This window comes from Lontra canadensis, unplaced genomic scaffold (genome assembly GCF_010015895.1).
Source record: "Lontra canadensis isolate GAN:19392208 unplaced genomic scaffold, GSC_riverotter_1.0 scaffold78, whole genome shotgun sequence".
Lineage (NCBI taxonomy): Eukaryota > Metazoa > Chordata > Mammalia > Carnivora > Mustelidae > Lontra > Lontra canadensis.
In genome coordinates, this window is record NW_022631072.1 from 4,744,884 (window position 1) to 4,770,008 (window position 25,125).

General features: G+C 39.7%; 1 protein-coding gene across 11 annotated transcripts in view; it reads right to left on the minus strand.

Moving 5' to 3' along the window:
• The window catches only part of LTBP1 (latent transforming growth factor beta binding protein 1), a 398,263-nt gene that overhangs the window by 103,912 nt on the left and 269,226 nt on the right, over nucleotides 1–25,125 (minus strand). For 10 of the 11 annotated variants that reach the window (XM_032881898.1, XM_032881896.1, XM_032881900.1 and 7 more), the window contains 6 exons: nucleotides 22,056–22,155; nucleotides 21,447–21,545; nucleotides 10,286–10,411; nucleotides 8,871–8,996; nucleotides 8,346–8,468; nucleotides 4,744–4,863 (listed from right to left, as the gene is read on the minus strand). In XM_032881898.1, the coding sequence (XP_032737789.1) occupies nucleotides 4,744–4,863; nucleotides 8,346–8,468; nucleotides 8,871–8,996; nucleotides 10,286–10,411; nucleotides 21,447–21,545; nucleotides 22,056–22,155 (694 nt within the window). The remainder of the gene's footprint in view (nucleotides 1–4,743; nucleotides 4,864–8,345; nucleotides 8,469–8,870; nucleotides 8,997–10,285; nucleotides 10,412–21,446; nucleotides 21,546–22,055; nucleotides 22,156–25,125) is intronic. The other variant, XM_032881895.1, reaches the window with a different exon arrangement.

Sequence of the window (25,125 nt, forward strand, 5' to 3'; positions counted from 1 at the left end):
GACCATGCATGTTCTGTGCACCTGGTTTTGGTGAAGACTCTGGCTAACCAGTTGTCAGATCAAATGACACCAAGTTCTTCAGATGCCTAAGACCCATTACATTTAGAAAACGTAAATCGGAGTCATAAAGTCACTATTAACTTAATGATGGTTTGACAGTGAAGGATTTGTGTGATAAAAATCTCAGAAATTTGTCTTCCCAGGTCACATGGTCTCTCACAGACTCCATTATAAAGCAAGATAAAGTAAATTCAATGAGGGGTAGCTGCCTGCATCGACCAGGTGATAGATACTGTGTCTTGTGAAGGTGAACCAAGAAAATGAAGTAAGAGGATGGAGATGGTAGCATTGCAGAAGGTAAAACATTGGTTAGGGATGATCAATGACCCTACAGAGAAGCACTGTGGTTCTCAAGAAATAGATCCCACCTAAATAAACATGCTGGAAGTTGAAAGGTAACTAGGAGATTAAGATTACTTAGATTCATAAAAGAAATTCCTATCAGATAGAGAGATTTAAGAACTACAGGAAATGAACTTATTAAAGAAAGTCAAAGACAGTTATACGTAGAAACTCGACATAAAATTTACTTAGACGAGTACCAGTTATTACCGCACTTCTTCTATTTCAGGCTTAGGGCGGTAAAAGGCAGGATAACAGAGTTGGGAGAAGAAGGGTCATAACATTTAGTGGGGTCTACCTTGTGTCACATGCCTCACGAGGTGCTTTATCTTGCTTATTTAATTCTGACAGTAAATCCCATGAAGAGAGTAGTTCAAAGGTATTGAAACCAAGCTTCATAGAGGTCATATATAACCCCAAATCTGTTCAAATTCAGGGAAATATGATCTTTATATCAGAGTCGCTGAAAGGACCTTTAAATAATTAAATACTAGAGAATGCCTTTTGGAGGATGGCTCCGTAGGGTTTGAGTTGGGCCTGTTCATGAGTGAAGAGAAACCTGCTAATTGAGTTCCTGATAGGCTGGCTTCCCTCAAGAAAGGCCTAGTTGAAGCAGCCATTTGGAACCGGCTAGGACCCAGGGTGATGAGATAGTCATTAGGGACAGGGATCAAGCAGCGGGCAGCAACTCCAGGCTGAATGTGAGGTCCAAGGAATACAATGTTGAATGATGAAAGTGGCTTTCGAGAGAGGACTGAAATCCTCAACTTGAAAGAAGAAGCTACGTTAACAGAGGAGCCAACAAGAGTTGCCAAAAAGCATCAAGGGATAGATATTTTGAAAGTGGACAATAAACCATTGAGAATAAAGGATCGGCTGGCCCTAACTCAACACTAGCACACAGCATGCTCTCCCAGAAAACACCTGCTACCATCTGACCTGTTTCTGCCCCAAACAATTTCTGTTCTAATTATAAATCAGGGAGAAGCATCAATCAGTGAGATCCAGCCCACATGGCATGACTACAAGGAGGCCATTAACAGTTTCACTAAGTCTACCTTTGAATCAGTGAAAGAAGCACGTGTAATTGGCCTCAAATCCCTGCAGAACATATGGATCCAAATAGCAGTTCTCAATTTGTAATGAATCCATTTAACAGAAAAAAGAAATTCAAATCAACATATGGATTGATGCACTTTAGAAAAAACCATAAACACCATGCCACACGAAAGTAGAATTACATATAACACCGTACAGCTTTAATTTTACAACTTAAAAATATTCAGTCCATGAGAGGACGGTGGTCAAAAAAGGAGAACACGAAGACTTATGGAACAGAATCCCCTGTGAGGTAGGGATTATCTTCTCTACAGATGACTCACAAATGCCACGTGTAAGACTTTTCTTCAAATGGTGAGATTTGGGAAAATTTTAAGTCTTTAAGTTCTCATATATATAAAATTGGGAGGGGGGAGTCTTATCGATGTACCTGAAATCATCTGGACTACGAGGATATTATAAAGCCATAAACTAGTCCCAAATAACCACTGGAGACAAAAACAAATAGAAAGGAACACCATATAAATAACTTATTATTTGACCCTCATAAAATCTCTGACACTCTCTGTCTCCCTTAAGCTGTTCTTTCTTTTTTCCTTTGTGGCACTCAACATGCATCTGACATACCATATGCTTTGCTTGCCGATTCGTTTATTTGCGAGCATAATGTGAGCTCTAGAGTACAAGTGCAATGAGGGGAGGACTTTTATTTTGTTTGCTCTCAATCCTCCGGGTCTTGAAAAATGCCTGCCTCTGGGTAGGCACTCAGCTGTTAAACAGAACGAATAAATATATAGCCAAGTTGTTGTCCATGACCTCAACTCAGTGATAAGCTTAAGTAATGACTACACCTTCTAAAAGGTATTTTAGAGCACCAGGAAGGTAAGGGTGAGAACTAAAATGTAGGCAGCATGGCTGGGTATTCAGTAGCGTGGTCAGAATTGAGCAGAAAAATCTAACTCATTCATTGGTTCAGTAAGAACAGAAAAGCACGTTGCCCTATCTACTTTTTGTCACACTCAACTTTTAACGTGTGAGAGCTCTACTACCATAAAAAATGAAGACGGATCCTTCTTGGTACAATCTGCAAAAGTCCTCCCGAGAATTTTAGAGGAGCTGCACGTCCAGGATGAACAGTGAGTGGAACTGAAACGATATCACGGAAGAGAAGCTTCATCTGTAGATGACAGAGCCTGAAATTTTACCCGAGGCAGAAGGAAAAAGTACACGGTGTATTTTTCATAGGAATATGTGATCTTAGCAAGGCAAAAATGAAAACTAGTGCTTGGAACAACTGGGTAACTCTGTGACTTAGGTCGACTACACAGTGACCGAATATTTCTGCTTATGATCCTACTCATCTGGTTGGCGAAGTGAAGTTACTCTGAACAGAGGTATTGTGTTTCCGTCACCAAACCGGAGCAAAGTAGTCACGCTTAGACTGATTGCATACATCTAGGTATAATAACTCATTTATTTTTTATTGCCCAGTCTAGATAAACGCATTTATCTTGAAGAGCAATCGCTTGCCAATTTGGTCAGTCGTATTACATTAGTAAAGTCATGAATCAGGGCTGTGGATTCCACTATTATGGATTTTAGTTACTTAAGGTAAAATTCAGGCTCTACTCTTGGATTATAATATGCAGCAGTATGTGAAAATGAGAACACAAGTGGAATCTTGATAGGCAACTATGAAATTTATGCCAAACGGGAAATTAAAACCAAATGTACGTTCTGACAGCACTGGTCACATAAACAAAGGCATATCAAATAAGCAATTAATGAACAAAAAATCACTTCTTGCAAAGATCAACATCTTACAATTCCAATGACAGACACTCTCGGAGATGGGCACAAGCTTCAGGGCAGAGGGCCACCTGAACCATAAACAGAGGCTTAGCTTGTGCAACCTGGTGATGAGTCCAAAGCTATGAAACTGGGACTGTTTCTGCCAAGACTACTTAGCCTGCCTGCTCTGCAACATCTAAATGTCCTTCCCAGAGATGTATGAGTAAAGATGAACCTTTTATTATATTCTTTATCATGTTCAGTTAGCCAGCATATAGTACATCATTAGTTTTTTTGTTTTTTTGTTTTTTTTACATCATTAGTTTTTGTGTAATGTTCAAGATGAACACTTTAAACAGGACTGAGGGGGTCTGGCATAACATGAGGGGGGGTGGGCCCCTCATCCTACAGCAAATCTTCTCTTGTTCTCTGTCCTTCAGCTGCACTCACCTTTCAGCTTCTGGAACATGACTGCTTCCTCCTTCCACAAACCCCCTGAATATACTCTTTCCTCTGTCTAAAACTATCTCCCTCCTATCCCCTTCCCCAGTTAAACCTCAATCAGGAATTTTCCAGAGGCAACTTATTCTGTGACACATTTTTACAGCATCTCAGAACCTTTCTCCCCAGCACTGTCTCATTTGTGTTTGTGTATTTATTTCTGAGATGTCTCAGTATCACTCTTCCTCACCAGACAGTGCAATGAGGAAGGCATTTTTTTTTTTTTTTTTTGGTTCCTCAATGTATCCCAGCACTCAGCACAACTCTGGGTATATTATGTAAGTTCTTCAGCATTTGTGGATGAAAAGAAAGAAGGTATGAATAAATGAGAAGTTGAACTCACATCGTCAGAGTCTGGCACTGAGTGTAAAAGAGCTCAGCTTCTAAGGAAAAGATGACATAGAGATAGAAACAGAGAGGAAAACCATTAAGGGGAAAAGCTCTTTAGAACCAAAGCAAAGCTGTCGCTTATCTTCCTCAGTGCCTGGTGTCGGTATGAAGTATTTATTCAATACCTAAATGAATAAATTTAAGAGGCGTGGCAATCCATCAAGATTTCTCTTTCTACTTCTGCTGCATGTTTGTGTCTGTATGCTCCTAATTCTACTAGCCTCTAGTAGCTTGCTTCTTCTTATGCCTTTTCTCTCTTTTTTTGGTCTTTTGTTCTCCACCACTCTCCACTCTATGGTGATTATTATTTTATTTGGTATTGGTTATTCATCACATCAAGGACAATTTGCTCCCACCAGAATGATTTCTTCCAGATAAAATCTCATATTCTTTGTGCCAACTTGCTTTCTTATATTTTCCCCTGGTTAAAACTTACTTAGAACACTGCTTAGAAATTTTCTCAGAAGGACATAAGGTTGTTATATTCCATTTTTTTTTTTTTAATTTTGAACGTGGACTCACTTGGCATTATACTACTCTTTCAGAAAACGCACTAGACAGAAGAAAACGAGACCATGATAAGAACACTCTAGTACCTACCAAGACACTGCCCATTCCAACCTCGGAACCCTTCTGTGCAGGGAACACACTGGTAAGACCCAGGAGAGTTCACACACTGCTCATCTGGACAAGTGCTTGCGGTCAAGCATTCGTCAATATCTGGAAAACCAAAAAACCAGGTCACAAACATTTTTATCAGACTACTGAAGCAAAAACATACTTTGCTGATGAAGTGGAGGGTGGGGTGGGGGAGGTGTGTTCTATCTACATTTTGACGGAGAAAACGTTAAGTAGGTAAGTCAAACACTGTCTACACTTAAACACCACAGGGATAAAGCATGGCCAGGTGTGTTTTGATTAAAATATTTACACACATTCAAAAGAGGAACTTGGCCCCAAATGCCCAACTGGCAGGGTCAGACCTCTCACCCTGTGGCTGCTTCTGGAACATCAAACCTTTGAGGCAAGAGTGCAGCTTGCCAGATAGAAATGTAACAAACAGGCATGAGAATGACGAAGCCACAAATCCACCTGGCCAGAGGCTCTCTCTGCAGACAATGGATGCTCTAGGGAAATCCTTGCTCTGGCTTCATGGGCCCAAGAATACCCTGGGTTTGAATATTTTAAAAGTTTTCATAGGATAGGAATTCCTTGGAGGTGGAAAAAACACATTAGGAGAGAATGAACTCATCAAGTATTTCCAAGAGTTTCCAGAAAACATGGTGATATGATCACAGGGTAATATTTCCTCACAAAAATACACCTTATTTTTCACATTCACAGCTAACTGAAGTTATTCATCATTTTTCTTTTCAATGTGCGTTGGAAAAAAAACACCTTCAATCTGGCTGGAGCTGTGGCAGAGGGAGCTACTACAGTGACTTCAGGCATTCTGAAGAATGGTAGAACAACAGAATGGGGGAAAAGAAGGAGACAGGAAATGGTTCAAGAGTTTAACATAACGGGTGGTACCATGGGTACCAGTCCCATTGGAAATAATCATTTTTCTAGAGTTGGATACTGAATTCATGTGACTGGATTTAATGTCTAAGTGTTCTCATTTAAAATGTATATAGGACCCCTGATCACACTTAAAATAGAGACAAAATTTTCAGGACAGAAGCTGAAAAGTAAAAGAAATAATAGTGGCCACAGCCATACATTCTGGTAAATTTTCAAAAATTATCTCCCCCTTATCATTAGATGGGTGTGAAAAGATGCTTAAAGTAAAAAAGAGGCTCAAAGTAAAAAAGTTGAGGGTGATATTAATAGAACAGCACAGGTCAGTGTGGTAATTTTTTTTTTTCCCTATCAGCGAAAAATCCTTGCCAATAGACAATGACACACAGTGTTTCTTTTCTTTTTTTTTTTTTTTTTTTTTTTAAGGTCAGATGTTCTGGGACTTCTTGTTCTACAAAAAGATGATGCTTGCCAGGTTCATTTTCCAAATAGCATTACATTCTTCTCTGGAAAGAATTTTTTTTTTTTAATAGAACTACAACTGCTAAGTCAGAGAAGGTCATTGAAAAAGCCTGGTCCAATAAATAAGGCGCAGTGTTAAGCAATACAAGACAACATCCTTGAACTTCCCACTACCCTCACCTCTGCTTGCTTGTACCCTCATCCGTAGATGAGGGACTACCTGCCCGGGAATACCTTAGCTGAGCAAAGTAAGGACGCATGAGATAATGTCTGTGAACTACAATAGATTCCTTGGAGACTGGCGCTGTTTGAAAGCAGCTTTGTTAGTGGCAGCTGAGAAAATCTTTGGTGAGCCAGAAACCTGGGGACCTTTGGTTCCGGTCCATGACGAAATTAGAAAACAGCCATGTTTTTTGGCTCTTTCTTCTTTTCAAGCCATTTCATGGGGATAGAATTATAATATTATTTACTCAGGGAACCCTGGTAGTATTTCTGTTCATTTCCACACGTTGAATGGTCCTGAATAGTCCCCTGACTGCTTCCCATTTGCTTACAGAGCTTTCATATTTCTTTCCTACTCCTTCCCAGTTTCCATCCCTATGCCACAGTTACTAGTTAAACGTCCTCTCTTCCCATCCTGAAACTGTAGGCAGAACTTAAGAATCAGCATTTGACCTCTCTGGGGAGTGCTGCTTTGCACATCCATGCTTGTCAGGTAAACCCACGCGATTAAAACAACAACAACAACAACAACAAAACCACTCCCACAGATACAGATGTACTGAGAAGGTCTCTGCAAAAACACATCATCAGGAAAAGGGGGAGGTTTCCAGAGACTAAGAGTTCTTGAGAACCAGTGAGGCGAGAGGCACCACACAAGACACGACAGCATGCATTTATTCTTGCGATAGCCCGGAAAGTTAACTTTGTGGCTCCCATTTCACAGGTTTCAAAGGGGCTAAGTCACTGGCTCCAAGCCAGACAGTTCCTAAGCGTGGGAGCCAGGAGCCAAGGCCAGTGTCCTGCCCTTTCCTGGGCATGCTGCCTCTCAGGGGCACAGGGAGGGTCCCTTGTAAGAGGAGAGTGGGGACACTTTACCCCTTGCTGTCCCACGGCCCTCGGCTGCCAGAGGAGACCTTATAGCTCCATTCTGATCCGAGCTGGTCGAAGACTCAGTAATGAAAAATGCTCCCATTTCTCTCCAGATCAGAATACAAGGGGCTGAACAAGAGGCCAGGCGGATAGGCAGGTGCAGGCTGCCAAAAAACATCTTAAATTAGCTTTCCCTCCGAGCGCGGGTCATTAGATCATGAAGAAAACCAACCCAGAGGAGCCAGGGACAGCTGAGCGCAGCCTGCTTCAGTGTGGCTGTCCCTGCCCCGGCCTGGAAGCCCAGCCACGTTAGAAAAGAGGCTGCTCCTCGGGCAGGCAGGCAAAGAGCCCCATGGAACCAGCACCGTCCACAGCAGCCTGGCCCTTCAGACATGTGCTCAGGGACTCCGCCACTCTTCTGTTGGCAGCCACCCACGCAGCACTGAAGAGGCAGCGCAATACATTTCTTCATGGAAATAACTCTTGCAAAAAGAACCTTTGCAACTGGGACGTAAACATGAGCAGAAAAATTAAGGGGTTAATCATTCTGGCCATGCTCTAAAAGCTTTTCAGAACTTTTTTTTTTTTTTTTTTTTTTAACACAACATTAGCAACACTAGCAACTTCATTGCTGTGGTCAATAATAAAGAAATTTTATCTCTTTCTGGAATGTGACCTGCAGTTAGTCAGACGGTGCTTCTGTGGAGGGTTGGTGAGCTAGTCCCAAAACACACAAAAGGAATGTAACGAGGCAAAAGGTTGGAAACTAACCGTCAACAGTGGGTAAGCCTGTACCACGCTCCCAGAGGAAAGATCCAGAAGCTGGAATTAAGTCTGGGTTTATGCTAAGATACTCTGCAATTAATTATTCCAAAGTGATTTACTCTAAATGCCAGGGAAGGCAGTTGCTGAAGTAGATAACAAGGAGAATGGGACGATGGATGGTAATCTGGACCAAGCCACTGAGGAGAGGCAAAGAGGCTGTGAGTCAGAAGGCAGGAGGAGTGTGGATGAGTTCGTGTCGCACACACAAGGGCAGAGGAAAGCAAGTCCCGGGCTGGGTGCCTGGCAGCCTTGGTTGTGGACCCAGCCCTGCATTTCAAGCTCACGTGCACCCTGCGACTCACCCTCGCAACGGCCTCCCCGGGTCATGCGGTACCCGCTGTCACAGTATTCGCACCGGAAGGCCCCTGCAGTATTGACGCAGTACCCTTCCCCGCACACATCTGGCCTCAGGCACTCGTCAACATCTACGTGAAGCAGAAAACATCGTCAAGTTTTATTTCTCAGAATAGAATTTCAAACTTCTCCCATCTCCCCGGTCAGTTTGAAGACAAGAATAAAATAACCTATTCCTACCACCACCTCTTCAATTGGTTTGACATGTTTCAAAAATTGAGTGGTTCTGATTTATGGGGGGCCCAAAACATTTACCACCTAGGGCTCCGCACACAGTGGACACCCTTCATTCAAAAGTGATGGAAAAAAGATTCCATTTTTATTTTTTCCAGTACCTAGCAGATGACTATGTCATAAAAGGTGTTCAGCAATAAATTCTGGGTTGCCTGAATAAGCAATAAGATTGATGGGATCTTAGGGGAGCTAACAACCTGATCTGGGAATTTATGCATCAGGAAGAACACTGCCATTACCTATGCAGTTAGTACCCTCCTCACTGGCCATAAATCCTGCTGGGCAAATACACAAGAAACTTCCCTCGGTGTTTTCACAGCGTCCCTGGGAGCAGAGCTGTTGGGCCTGAGTGCATTCATCAATATCTGTTAACAAAAATACAGATAAAAGGATTAGTGCAGTGTAGCATGAAATTCGGTCTCCCTGTCCATAAAATACCAGTGTACTATACCCTGTGCGCCAAATCTTCCTAACTGAGGAGAACAGTAAGAGGAGACATGATCATAGCCCTCAGGTACTTGAAGGATGGTTATTAGGAACAGGGTGTATTGTTTCAAGAGCCAAAACTACAAGCATGGCACTGTTGTTTCTGAGAAACAGATTTGGGTCAATGCAGAAGGACCTGCCAGACTCATGAAGTCATCTAAGTGCTGAAATTTGCTGTGTGACTCCCAGGTCAGCTCAGCAGAGGTGGCCAGAAATATCCTGAAAGGGATTCTTCTGTTGCACATGTGGGTGAAGTTGGACCAGATCGTAACTGCCCCTCTCAGCTTCATATTCCAGGGTTCCAAACAGAATAATAGGATGTATGTATGCAAATTCAAGAGAAAAAGCTGTGGGAGAGAGCAGGTGGATTCTTCCCTTGACCTAACCCACATGTACATGTGAAACCAAACAGCATAAGTAACACAGCCTGCAGAACGGCAGTTAGCACACTAAAGCCACATTCATTGGGTCTTTGCCTTTGTTGCTTTCTATTAATTGCGCCTACGCCTTTGTTGCTTTATAACTCTTAGTGCTGAATTTCCTTTTTCTAAAAAAGAGAGAAATTAAATTTAGTGTTAACATAATGCACTCAAATGATTTCCATAATGCTACTATACCTCGGAGATACATTTTTTTCCAAAGAACGATGTACAAGACCCTGTGTTTTGTAGATTCATTAACAGCTTTGTGTCAGCTTGTTTTCTTTTTTTTGTCAGCTTGTTTTCAGTTTAGAAATTGCTTTTAGCAATCAGATTTTATGCACTTACATGAATGTAAGTCTTTATTGCAGCACATATTAATTTTATTTCGCTAAATACATATTTGTAGGTAGCTATTTCTACCATTTTATTGTTCTATATTTTCTTATATTATTCTACTATACCTAGAAACCTCTGGACATTTTTTCACCTTCATCTTTTTAAAAAAATTTTTTCCACCTTTATCTAATTATATTACATTTGGCCAGGTAGGTAGGTAGGTACATTGAACCAGGAGACAAGAGCACCCCAGAAGATTAATAAACCTCTTTTTGGGCTCTCTTAGTTTGGGGATAAAAATCTAAAAAAATTAAACACAATAACATTTCCCATGATAATTACATAAAACATGTTCTTAATGTGTAAATATTTGGTATTTAATAATTTCATCTATCAAAAGCGTCTCTTACCAACACATTTCCTCTGTTGTTCACTGAACCTGTAGCCCTCATAGCAAATACAGGTATATCTCACGGGCAGGTTAATGCAGTGTCCTGCTCCACAGATATCGGGATTCACAGTACATTCATTGATTTCTTAAAAATAAATAGAGAAAAAAACAGACATCAACAAAGAGTTCACCCCTTTCAAACCATCCCTGTGAATTTTCTGCTTAGCTTATTGCCAGGTATGCAGTTAGAAGACAAAGGTCACCTCTAATTTATCCAGAGAAAATAAAAACCTTACTTCAAAAAGATACACGCACCCCTATGTTTACTGCAGCATTATCTACTATAGCCAAGATATGGAAGTGACCCAACTGTTTACCAAAAGACGAGTGGGTAAAGAAGATGTGGTATAGACAGTGGCCGATAACTCAGCCATAAAGAAGAATGAGATCTCTCCATGTGTGACCACATGAGTGGACCCAGAGAGTATTCTGCTAAGAGAAGTAAGTCAGAGAAAGACAAATACCACACGATTTCACTTACATATGGAATCTAAAAAAACAAAACAAATGAGCAAACAAACAAAAAAGCAGGAATATACCTTAAATACAGAGAACAAAAGAAAGTTGCCAGAGGAGAGGCAGGTGGGGGTTTGGGCAAGGTGGGTGAAGGGGAGTAGAGATACAGGCTTCCAGTTATGGAAATATGAAGTCACCGGGATGAAAGGCACAGCACAGGGACTCTAGTCGATGGTACTGCAACAGCATCGTGTGGTGACCAACGGCGGCTGCGCCTGAGTGAGCATGGCACAGCAAACAGACTCAGTTATATGCCTGAATAATGCAACACTGTGTCCACTTTACATCAATTTGGAAAAAAAAAAAAAAAGACAGTGACCTCTAAAATCAAGTATAAATTCATTTGCTTACTGCGTAATTGCTCAATTAGTTGCACCCAAATCATCAATAACTCCTAATGGAACAACCTCTAAAATGAACGGGAGTGGGGAGTGACTCAGAAAAAGGGCACTTTGGAAGTTGCAAGATAATCAGTTCTTTCTAACTTCTAAGAGGGCCCACAATGAGTTTCTATCCACTCCGGTTCATCTGACAGGATGGACTTGGAACCATCAGGCGAGTTCTCCTGATAAGAAATATGTGGTAACGTTTTATTCATTAGCAGGTCAAATTCAATTTCCAACAACTGTGTCGAACCTCCTCCAAAATTTCTCTTTAATTCTCAAGAAAGGTTTACCATTTCTCATCAAAGCCAAACTTCTGGGTGGAATTCACTCTTAATTTGTTAATTTCAACATGAGCATATTTGTATTGAGGTAAAGCAGAATCTTCTTCCCAATCTTCTTTGCTAAATCCTTTGTGATCCTAATGGTTCCTGCTGGAAACTCGCTTCTTCTGTAAGGCCTGAGCAGACTGGTGCCCTGAGTCCTCACTTTATTTGGGGAACACACTATGGTAGAGGCAGGAATCCATGCTCAATGAAGGCCATCAAAATGAGCTTCATGACTAAAAGGATAGAAGATGGCCTTAAATTACCTGAGGACTCAAAAGTGGCCTCCTAAAAGGAATTACTCTCCTTAGACAGTCTGTTTTCAATGACTTCGTAAGATGTTATAGTGGCATCGTGGTGGTGGGGCAGGTCAGCTGGTAGAAGCCCAGGTTTACAGACAGTGCAAACACAAATCCTGCTGCCCTTTCTTTGCTCTATAACACAGGGGCCAGCTACTCAAACACTCTATGTCTCACTCTTCTGTGTGTTAGATAAATGGGAATAATTAGAGCACCAACTTGAGCATCAGGTTCAAAAACAACTAATGCACACAGCCCAATGTCCGGCACACCATACGTGCTCAATGCAAGCTAGTCAGTAAAGACCTACATGTGAGACCTGAAACCCTAACAACTCTAGAAGGGAGCACAAGCAGTAATTTCTCTGACATCGGACATAGCAACACTTTTCTAGATATGTTCCTTGAGGCAAGGAAATCAAAAGCAAAAATAAATTACTGGGACTTTATCAAAACAAAAGGCTTCTACACAGTAAAGGAAACAATCAACAAAACTAGAAGACAACCAACTGAATGAGAGAAAATATTTGCAAATGATATACCTTGATAAGGGGTTAGTATTCAAAAATATATAAAGTGCTTGAAGTGCTTGTATACCTCAATACCAAAAAAAAAAAAAAAACAAATAATCCACTTAAAAAATGGGCAGAAGACATGAAAAGACATTGAATATCATTTGTCATCAGGGAAAATGCAAATCAAAACCACAGTGAGACATCAACTCACACCTGTCAGGGTGACTAAAATCAACAACACAAGAAACAAATGTTGGTGAGAACGTGGAGAAAAAGGAACCCTCATGTACTGTTGGTGGGAATGCAAACTTGTGCAGCCACTGGGGAAAACAGTATGGAGGTTCCTCAAAAAATTAAAAACAGAACCACCATATGATCTAGTTATTCCACTACTGGGCATACCAAAAGAAAATAAAAACACTAATTCAAAGGTATACATACACCGAGATGTTTACTGAAGCATTATCTACAATAGCCAAACTACAGAGACAGCCCAAGTATCCACTGACAGAAGAATGGACAGAGAAGATGTGGTGTAGATATATACAATGGGATATTAGAATGAAATCTTGTCATTTGCAACAACGTGGATGGATTTCCAGAGAGCATAATGCTAAGTGAAATAAGTCAATCAGAGAAACACAAGGACCATGTGATTTCACTCATAGGCAGAATGAAGGAAACAAAACAAATGAACAAAGGGGGAAAAAGAGACAAACCAAGAAACAGACTCAACTATAGAAAACAAACTGATGGTTACCAGAGGGAAGTTGGGTAGGGGGATGGCTGAAATAGGTGAAGAGGATTAAAAATACCTTATGATCAGCACTGAGTAATATACAGAATTGCTGAATCACTATTTTGTATACCTGGAACTAATATAATAATGTATGTCAAGTATACTGAAATTTAAAAATTAAGAAATTAAAAAAATAAAAATTTTAAAAAGGAAATAAGGGAGGAAAGTTCCTTTAAGTAATCCATATACTTAATTTTTTTTTATTTTACTGATTTAACAGTGAATTATGAACCAATAACTTTTTATGTGTAAGAAAGCCCAGCTAGCCATCATTATCATCATTGTAGATGTTGTTCCTTTTGAGGTCATTTAAGAATACGTAACAAAGAAACTGCACATTTATAACAATGTTACCTTGGACTATGATCCCATTGCCATCACCAAGTAAACAATGCTTACAAGGCATGCTGCCACGGGAGAGTCTGAGTGCCCAGGGCAAGCAGACCAGAGCCTTAAGCAGGACAAGCTACAGCAACAGCCTTGCTCGAGGGGGTCTGTGGTTTGAGCGTGAAGAAAAACAGGTGTGCTACCATCACCAATAACCTACCATGCATTCTGCAGGAGAATGTGAAAAAAGCAGTGCTTTAACAAAGACTCACTATGGACATGACATAAATTAGGGCTGAGGCTGCTTTCCAAAAACCCAAACCACAGTATTCATTTCTCATCAACTGCTATTCACTGTGCTTCGATTTTAAGACAATTGGTGCAAATCATTTGGAAAGTCACTTAGACTTTAAAAGGAAGCATATGAATGCAGAGCTGCAGTAACCACTTGGATGCCCCGCGCTTAAAAACTACTCAGACTTTTAGTGAGCCTATTTATGCTAATTCATTCCCAGAAAAATAGACTGGCTTAGTCTGTTTAATGTAAAGTCACAGAAAACATACAGTAACTTGAAAGGCTAAAAACATGGGTAACTAACATGACTGCTTAAACTTCAGTGACTGGCAGTAATGGAAAAAATGAATTATGAAACATATACAACATAATACATCATTGACAGGATAGGAAAATGCTTACTTGTTAAAAATATATAGTTGGTTACAAATACAGAATATAATCTAAATTCCAACATACGCAGAAAAGACAGGAAAGAAAGAAATCTCCATGTTATGATTATGGGAATTAGTATTTTCTGCTCTATATTTTTCTTCATTTTTCAAAATTTCCACAATGAGCATGTATAATTACTTTTATAACCAGAAGTCTTCCTTTAAAAAAAAAAAATCATTTCTATGCCACAAAAATCTTAAGGTAAAAGGTCACCTTCTCCAGGTTAAAATCTTAGATGCTCAGCGTTCTCTTCTCTGTTTACAGGAATTCCTTATAAGAATAGTGTGAAAATCGCATCTCTAACCATCTATCCCATATTATAGGTAGATGCCTTCTCTGAAAATTATTGTATTTACTTTTCTCGATTTTCCCTGTAATTACTGATCTTCCTTTACAGTTTTCTTTGACATTTTCTTAAAGCAGAAAAGATAAATTGATCAGATTTAAAAAAAAAAGATCAGAAGATGAATTAATGTAGTCAGGACAAGGATTCAGAACAAGTTCAAAGACTATAATAATCTGGGGTTTTCATGCAGTGCTTGAGCAGGACTCGCTGCCCCAATGCCCACACATACCAATTTGTTGATTACCAAATATCTATAACTTTCCAAGCGTAGTTTTAGAATGGAAGTTTTACAGGTGTGAACAAAAATCTTCAAAACTATGTGATGTTTAAATCAAATATAATACATCCTTACATCATAGACTGCCAACATATTTAAACTGTTTCTTTTTACATCAGCTCTAAAATAGGGGAAATACTGAAGAAATGTACTGCTTAGTCTTTGAAAATAAAGTGAATATAATGGCCTTTCTTCCATTCTAGTATCTTCAGTAGAAGCTATGAAGATAAATATTTAGGAGTCATGTTTGAGGATCTTTACCTGATTACCTCACTGATAAAGTTTATAGAGATACCGCTTAAAAAGGTTGATCCCAGTTGGCAGGGTACTAATGTATGTAAGAAAATGTTACTCTGACACCACTAGAGGGTACTAAGAGATACATCAAAGGAGTGGAGGGACATTTACTAAAATGTACTTGATTTCTACCCTGTTTGTCCCATTTTTTTTTAATGTAAGTGATTAATTAATGTGACTTTAATCAGTGTGGCCTCAGAGCTCCCTTCCATCCATCTGTGAGGCAGGATTCCACCCTTGTAAGTAGAAAAAAGAGTTGTAACACCATCAAAACACCTCAGAATTTTTCATACAAGTCTCCTAACCACCTCTGCCTGTGCTTTCCCCTCCTTTTCTATTAGATTTTCATTCTCCAGGGTGTATTATTACACAGAAAGGCAAGTCCTGAAGGTACTGTCTTGAGGAAGATTTGGAAAAATTCTCTCATTTCATTTTTTTTTTTTAAGGAAAAAGACATTATGTTTCTTATTTTTCTAAGAGGTCCCTCATACATAGGGATGTGAACCTGTTCCCATATAATGAATCAGCTTATGTTGAAATCTACAATTCTTTGAGCAGACTGTGTGGACATAAGCACAAGAATTATTATAAAACCTCAGACAGGAAGCACTAATTTATAGGTCTCCAGGGTACTCTAGTTAATGAAAAGGTCTAGACTTCTTTAGCATGTTTGGTTTCTCAGAGATCATCAAGAGGCTCTTTCCACTGGATTCATCCCTAACGCTCTTCACATGTCCCCTGGTTCTCAGGACCACCTTAATGTTTCCTACTCTCTGTGCCCCTGAGACACCTTTACCTTCACCTGGTCAAGGACCATATTCTGTTTCTTTCACTTAGTGTTCCGTTTAGAAACTGGAAAAAGAGCCATGACCAAAAGCCAATGGAAAACCAAATACTCTATTTATCCCAGCAATAAGGCCAACAGTGGATTTAAGAGTTTGATATCTTCAAATGTAGTGATCCGAAGGGGCACGTGCACCTGAATGTTTATACCAGCAATGTCCACAATAGCCAAACTATGGAAAGAACCCAGATGTCCATCAACAGATGAATGGATAAAGAAGATGCGGTACACACACACACACACACACACACACACACACACACAATGGAATACTATTCAGCCATCAAAAATGAAACCTTGCCTTTTGTAATGACATGGATAGAACTAGAGGGTATTATGCTAAGCAAAATAAATCACTCAGAGAAAGACAATTATCATATGATCTTTCTGATATGAGGAATTTGAGAGGCGGGGTAGGGGGTCGGAGAGGGAAGGGCAGGAAAAATGAAACAAAATGGGACTGGGGAGGGAGACAAACCATAAGAGACTCTTAATCTCAGGAAACAAACTGAGGGTTGCTGGGGGGTCAGGGGAGGAGGGGTAGGGAGGCTGGGTTATGGACACTGGGGAGGGTATGTGCTGTGGTGAGTGCTGTGAAAGGTGTAAGACTGATGATTCACAGACCTGTACCCCTGAAACAAATAATATATTATATGTTGATTAAAAAAAAAGAATTTGGTATATTTATTATGTTTTTTCCAAAATGAAAAAGAAAGCTTTTTGGCAAAATATGAGAATGAGTATGCTGACCTTTCACTTTTTTCCTCATTAGATGAATACTCAAAGTAAAGTAAGTAAGTAAATAAATAAAGCCTAGAAATATTAAAGCACGGCGATTTTAAATGAAAAAAGGAGTTCATTTTCCATCAGCATACATAGTTTACTGAAGCCGTAATGACCGGCAATACACATTAGGGACAAACATTTTTTAAAGGGGTCAATTCTGAACTTTGGAAAAGCTCTGATGAGCAAATAGTTTTTATAATGTTGGGCCATGATCATTACAAAGGTTTCCACAAGGTAGTCATGGAAGTCAAAGAATAATTTTTGGCTGTTATGCGAGAACCACGGAGGAAGTTTGGGAAGAGGAGGAAGAAGGCGTCAAATGTTAATTCATGGAAAGGTTTACAAAAATGCTCTGGCTTCCTAGCTGCCCCACAATGAGCATAAATTGTCCCACAACAATTGAAACAGATGTTTCCACTTCGCAAATATTTGCCAGAGGTTTGATTTTCCAACCTATCCTTGAGCTATTAAGACACTATGCTAAATCAAGAATTTATATGCTGAAATGTATAATTTATTTGGAAACAGTATGCCAATAATGTCACAAGCCACCAAATCAGCTGTTACGAGTGGAATATATCACACTTATGTCCTGCAAATATGTGGCTCGCTTCATAATTACTGCATGTCAAAGTATATTTGAAGGAATCTGAAAAGGCTCCTTCCAATCTCACCACCATAAAGATATCATCACTAAGCAATGTGGAGCTGATTTTGTTTATTTTAGATTCTTATGTATTATTCTATTCCTTTCTTCCACTTGTGAGACAAACTAATAGTGACAAGTAAGATTTACCTCCTCTGTGTTTTAGGGGAAAAAAACCATTGTGTAACAATCTGGACAGAATGGATCAGACTGCTCCCTTAATCTATATGTTTGGCTCTCATATCAAACCAATGGGAACATCTAAGTTTGATTTAAATTGAATTTGATACAAAACAATCTTCTTGCTCTAGTGTAGATTGCTGATTATTGTGTAGCTCTAAAGTTGCAGACCATTTTAATTCAAAGACTGTAATATTCTCCCCATGGATTGTTTCAGAAAGATTCCTCTACTATAGGATGTAGGAACACCTACAAATGCTGCATAAAATTTTAACGTCACTCTTTTCCTGGAAGGAAACAGTCGTGCTTCAAACATGTGATAGCAGATGTTGGCCCTGTATCTTTGCCAACCTCAAATTAAGCTGTCTTCTAACAACTTCATAGAACACAGCCACTTTTTTGGGAAAAAGCTCTGTAGTTCAGTTGAAGCTAAGTACCTTCAATTTGTTTTTCCTCACACAGCTGCATTTACATGGCAAAACTGCATTTATCTAGTCACCCTTATTCAACCTCTACGAAGCTTGCTTGCAAAAAGTCCACCCACTGAAGTCTGCCATTGTTAAAAAGGCACAACACTGTACTTGTACACTGGAAAACAGAAACATAGGTATACAGTATTCAGACCTAGTACATTGCATTGTCACACTGCAATTTTCCTTTCTAATAATATGAGGTCAACAGTGCGAAGATCCTTGCTGTCCAAGATGGTGTATCATATCTTGGTGTATGTTTCAGTGCACAGCAGATTCTCTTACAGATGTGCTTAATAAAGCAAGCAGACCCATAAATGACTTCAGAATAGAGAAGAACTGTTTTAGCCTTGGCCATTAAAAAACAACAATAACAACACTATTATTTCATTGCATCACTCTAGAAGTACTGAGAAGATCTGATATTTCTCTATCACTTAACTCAGTATTAAGAGTAAAATCAAAGAGCAGTTGCCATGCACTAACTAGGGAAGGCTACGGCTCTGGCTACAGTGCCCTGAACTGGGTAAAAACACAGTGTGTTCCATGATGTGACTCTATGCTCCTTTGTCAAGTGCACTTTATCTTGGAACACACAGGTGCTTTCTAAAAACACTTTCCAGGGGTGCCTGGGTGGCTCAGTTGGTTGAGGATCCAACTCCCGATTTCAGCTCAGGACCAACATCAAGGGTCCTGAGATCAAGCCCAGTGATGGGCTCTGCACTGGGCGTGGAGCCAGTTTGGTATTCTCTCTCCCTCTCCCCACCCCCAAACCTGCTATGTCCAACTTGCACATGCACTCTCTTTCTCTCTCAAAAACAAAACAAAACAAAACAAAACAAAATGCTTTCCAGTCCAATGTCTCAATTCAAATATCTAAGAGAACTTACAACCACATTTTTGAGAAAACAGCCAAAAGGTTTTTTAACATATAAAAATGACATATTTTTATATGATTTATGTTATATATATGTCACATATAATTGTGCTGTTTTTTCACATAAAACATATACATACTTAAGGTGCACAACTTGATGTTTTGATATACACATGCATTATGAAATGATCACTGTAATTCACCTAAGTAACACACTGAGCATATTTTTATTTGAAAAATTATGCATACCATGTTTCTGAGGAAGGAGTATTTTAAGAAAGGCTGCAGACTCCTCTATTGACTTCTCTTGTTATATACAGCCAACCTCATCCTGACTGTCAGTTGGCATGATACATCTTGGTGATCTATTTCTGACTATAAAATATTTGCCCACTATACAGTATATGGAAAATAGAAAATATTCTACAATACGCCCACATCTCTTGGATGTTACTATAAAAAACAACCACTGTTAATATCTGGCATATTTTCTCCCAGGATTTTCTCAATGTATAAGGTGTTTATTTATTTATTTATTTATTAAAAAAAATTTTTTTAAAGATTTTATTTATCTGACAGACAGAGATCACAAATAGGCAGAGAGGCACACAGAGAGAGAAGAGGAAGCAGGCTCCCTGCTGAGAGCCTGATGTGGGGCTTGATCCCAGGACCCTGAGTTCATGACCCGCGCCAAAGGCAGAGCTTTTAACCCACTAAGCCACCCAGTTGCCTGTTTTTTTTTTTTTTTAATAACTGGTATAGTGTTCTCCATTCCTTCATTTTCATATACTTTGTCTTGTGTTTAACAGCATTTTGTGACCATTTTCTATTAGATTTCAATAAAAATTCTTCAAAAATAGTGTATTTCATGGCAGCATCATGTTCCAATGCCTAGATGTAACATAATAATCTATTTCCCTATAGTTAAATATTTAGATTGTTCCTACTTTTTCTCTATTAAAGCTGGTGCTGTGGCAAGTATCCATTTATATAAATCATTATCTCAGTCTTCAGAGACATTATTTCTTCACACTAGATATTTCAATATAAGATTACTGGGTCAAAAGTTCTGAATATTTTTGGGGCACCTGAGTAGCTCAGTCAGTTAATTGCCTTTGGCTCAGGTCATGATCTCAGGGTCCTGGGATTGAGTCCCACATTGTCGTGGGTGGGGGGGAAAAAAAAATCCCTGCTCAGCAGGGAGTCTGCTTCTCCCTCCTCCTGCTCATGTATGTGTTCTCTCCATCTCTTTCTCGCTCTCTCCCTCTCAAATAAATAAATAAATTCTTTTTTTAAAAAAAGTTCTTTATATTAAAAAAAATTTTTTTTTAAGATTTTATTTTTATTTATTTGAGGGAGAGAGGGAGAGCTAGCGTGCACAAGCAGGAGGAGGGGCAAAAGGAGAGAGAGAAGCAGGCTCCCTGCTGAGCAGGGGGCCCAATTTGGGGCTCGATCCCAGGACTCTGAGATCATGACCTAGGGCAAAGGCAGTCGCTTAACCACCTGAGCCACCCAGGTACCCTATTTTTAAAATCCTTCATACATTATGCCAGTTTGAGCTTTCCAAAAGTGGTGAACCAGTTTACATTCCTTTCAGCAATGTATCTGACCTCAATTTTACTCTAGTAAAAATTAAATGCTAATTTGATAATAATTATTTTGATCTGCATTTCTTTGATTATGGGTTGACATTTCCTATTATATGTTTTTTCTATAAATTACTTGATTTTATTATTTTCCCATTTTTCTATTAGTATTTTTATTGCTGACTTATAAGAGCTCATTATACATTAAGGATATTAATTTTTATGCTGCTGGTTTGTTTCACATTATGATAAATGTTTATAACGTGTCATTAATGATTAAAATTATTATAAAGAATTTTGAAAATATATAAAAATAAATCAAAGAACAAAGATTATCTGTGATCCAATGAATTGGTGATGGTTGAACACTTTGATGTACTTTTTAATTTATTTATGTATGTTTTTGGTGTTTTACTTGTTTAAGATTTTATATATATTTTTTTTTGACAGAGAGTGTGTGTGCAAGCAGGGGGAGGGGCAGAGGGAGAGGGAGAATGCGGGGCTTGATCCCAGGACCCCGAGATCATGATCTGAGCCAAAGGCAGACACTTAACCCCCTGAGCCCCCCAGGAGCCCCTTGGATGTGCTGTCTCTTTCTCTGTGTTTGTAAACATTTAAAAAATAAAATTGGAATCATACCATGTTCTGTATTGCTCATTTTGCCAGAAGCATTTCCTCATGACATTAAATAGCCTTTTATAGCATTAAAACTATGAGATATTTCACTGTATATGTACCATAATTAATTTAAATGTTCCTCCTTTTTAACAATATTTAGATGATTTCCAAAGATTTGCTATTATGACTAACCTGCCCTGAGCAATCTCATACCTTTGATACAATTTTGATACCACATTTGACAGGAGGCTCACCCCCATGTCTCAAGCACAGGCAGTAGCACATACCACCACACCCACCTGTGACTTGAGTAGGCGCAATCACTTGGCTGGCACTTGATGTAGAAGCTTCGGGAGCTACTTCCACAGGCATGGGAGGTGACGTTTTTTCAATCACTACTATATGAGAAAGGAGGGGATGAAAAAATTAAAGCCTGTCAGGTGCTTGGAGGTCCCATTCCAAAACGCAAACGTAACTTAAGTCTACTAACATATCACAGTCCTGCTTGGATACAAAGGACTCTTATAGATCCCGAAAGCCGCTGGTAGTCATCTATAGTCTCAGTTTCAACATTCAGCAAGAATATATGAGAACAATTCAGAAGCCAAGGAAAAATGAGCCTTCATCAAATGATGACCCTCAAAGGTGTTCTAATAATATATACCTACTCCTGGCCACTGAAAACCATGAGAAACTTAAGTTCCTTCTACCATTCTAAAACATACAAGACCACCCCTACACTAACATTACGAGTATATTAATATTCTTAAGTATATCTTCCATATGGCACTTCACTTATGAATTCTAATGATTTATCACACTTTAAAATCAAAGATGAAAGAATCCTTATCTTGCTCTTTTATTCATCAATAATACTCTTACGAATAGCACAGAGCAACAGAAGTTACCTGGAAACTGTGGGTGCAGGTGAATAGTTGAGATGCCTGGAGAGAGCTGGGGTTGACCAGGCTCAAGTTTGGTTTTCTCTTGATCCAATGAAGGTATTTCCTGGGCGGTTGTATTAAAAAGAAAAAGAGAGAGAGAGCAAGAACTGAAAGTAGGAATTATCTTTAGTTTCCACACATTACTATCTTTACTTGATTCTACTCTTAGAAAGCCAACAAGTAACATGAGACACTTGACAATGACCTGTGCAGTTTTGTGGGGGAAAATGCATATAGGAAGTGATGCTGAGCCACGACTAAAGCAAGCCTTTGATTCCCCCAGCAGTGTTGATGCATGTACACACCCCCACCTGTGTCCCGGCGGGGGGGGGTCCAAAGCAAAAGGTCCCTTTAGACACTGTAAACAAATGCATTGGCTCAGGGGCCCATATCTGGTCTCAAACAAGGCAAAACAAACCCCAATGGAGAATTAAGCTGTGGAAGAGTAAACTCTCATGGACATGGTGCCCTGCCCCAGCAAGATGACCAGCCACACTTTGCAGAGTAAATAACGGGAACAGCACATGTGTCAACCAAGAACACACAATACATTAAAATACTTTAAGCCAGGCAGTCAGTAAGGCCTTTCTGGAACCTCCCATCCAATAACTGCACCTCCCGCTCTCAGCATAGTGGTAGTCAAGCAAAGCAACACAAACACAGGGACCTGGACCTGGGGCTTCCTCACACGTCCAGTGGCCCCCTCCCGTCCCCTGGACTGGAGGTGAAAACACAGACTGGGGGCACTTGTGACGTAGCTTCCAGTGAGAGCTGCTCGAGGCTCCAGCAGACTGAACCAGCAGGGACAGCAGCTGGGTTCAGCATACCCATGCCCCACGTCCTTAGAAGCATTCATTGGGTTACTTGGTCATGGCTGCCCTGCACACCGCTGCCATCTCCCCCAAAGCTCACTCCCTAGGTCTGTTTCCCTTTTCATCGCCGTCCTAATTTCAATGATCTGCTCTTTTGCTTTTCATAAAATAGATATCCTGCCTGGGTAGGATATCTATAAGACCCAGTTTCGTAGGCATGAGTATTTAGAGTGACTCCATTTAGATCTTCCACGAGTATGTCCAATCCATCCCCACCAAAGCCCTGCAGGCTCTCATTCTGCGGTCTGGGTATCTGTCAATGCCACAGGCATTAAATCAGGTTTCAAATCATGCTATGGTCCCTGCTCTTTCATTCTTCATTCCAAGCCCTGCCCAGCTGCACTGTTCTTTATGTTTGTTGACCTTTTCATACCCACAGCCCCCACTGCCCTGGTCTGGACTCTCTGTCTCATCCTGTTTGTTATAATCATCTAACTGGTCTCTTAAGCTCCCTCATCTCCCTATCTCAGTTAATTCTGCTGTGATTCATCTTCCATAAAGACTGAGCACCTATTACTTTGCCCCACATTTTTCCATCTTAAGAATACAGACTAATCTTCCATTACCTATTCAAGGGGACCTCAATCAGTAACAATTGCAACCCATTCCCTGCAGCCCGTGGTCAGTGCCCGCAAGGAACAGACCACCATCAGGTGTTTATGCACTCCTGACACTTATAGACAGCATCTCCCCCATCAGCACAGGGCAGCAGACTTCCTAATCAATGCTACTTCTCCACTGGACAAGTAGAGTCAAGAGAGAAGAGCACAGTATCCCACCCTGATTACAACTGCAGTTGGATTTCAAGCCTTCCTCAGCAGCCCCAAGTTCTCCTTCTAACCAAGACTCCCCTGTTCCCCCAACTGACCTCTTGCTACCTCCTCCACTGCACCTATGCATGTATAATTTCCCACCCACAGGCTACCCTGCTTTCTCTTCATCCGTCCTTAACATCATGAGACCTCCGTGAGGAGTCAAGACTGCAAAGACTATGACGGCATTTTCCGCACTGTCTCATCTCAAAAAATTTACAATGTAAGTATACAAGGAAACGTTCAGGCCCTCTTTCAGAATTTAATGAGAGTTACCATAAACTCCATCCTCAACAGCGAAGAAAATAGGTTATCAGGGAGCTGGCTGGTCTGCTCATTCCTATCAACCAAGACTGAATTCAAAATCAACAAAATTGCAAACCACTGCACACTGCTGACCTTTAGAAACACAATCCAGGAGCTGTAAATGTGCATATAAAATATGCACGTGTGTTCTACTTCTTTTGGTGTCAGTATAACAACATTCTTCTTTGTTGGCCGCTGTCACTCTAAAATCCTACTTCTTTGTTGTTCTGGATTCTTTCAGCACTTAGGGTAGAACCCTGAAGTTATTCTATCCCATATGTATGAGCTAAAAATTTTAAAAACTTTTATAATAATTTATAGGTGTTCGTGCCATCTGAATTCTAACACTTGTGTGTGAAGATTTAATAATGATCTAATTTTCATGTTATTAAAGAATCAAAGCAAGACTCAGACGGGGAACAATATTACATAAACAGGGCTTAGATCCAGCAAATTTGTATATTTCCTATGAATAAATCTCACAATTCATGGTCCCATTTTTATGCCAAAAAAACGAAAAGGCTGACTTAATATTTCTCTAAAATTTCTAAGAACCAATATTCTAGTATTGGATTGTAACTTCCAAGGGTAAGTAAGCTCTGTTCTTTTAATATAACCAAACACCATGCATGTTAAATTTTAGTTGACTTAAGAAGTACTTCACTCAGTATACGAGAATATGCGGAACATATATATATATATCCACTCTTATATATATAAGAATTCACAATTGCGTATAATCTTTCTTTCTATCCACAGTCCAGGCCATGAACTGACCTGAATTCTGTTTAAGTTTCTGATTCCATCAGTCCCACCTTTTTCTCTCACTACAATTTAAGTTCCATGAGAACAAGGAGTTTTGTCTGATTTGTTCTCGATTGCTATCCTAATACTCAGGATAGTGCCAGTTACGTTATAGGTGCTCACTAAATATTTCTTGAATGAATGCTATAATTCCTCACACCAAATAATGAATAGTAGGCATATTACTGTATTTAAGTTTAAAAAATCCATAGAATATCAATAGGTATTCTAAAAGAAAAT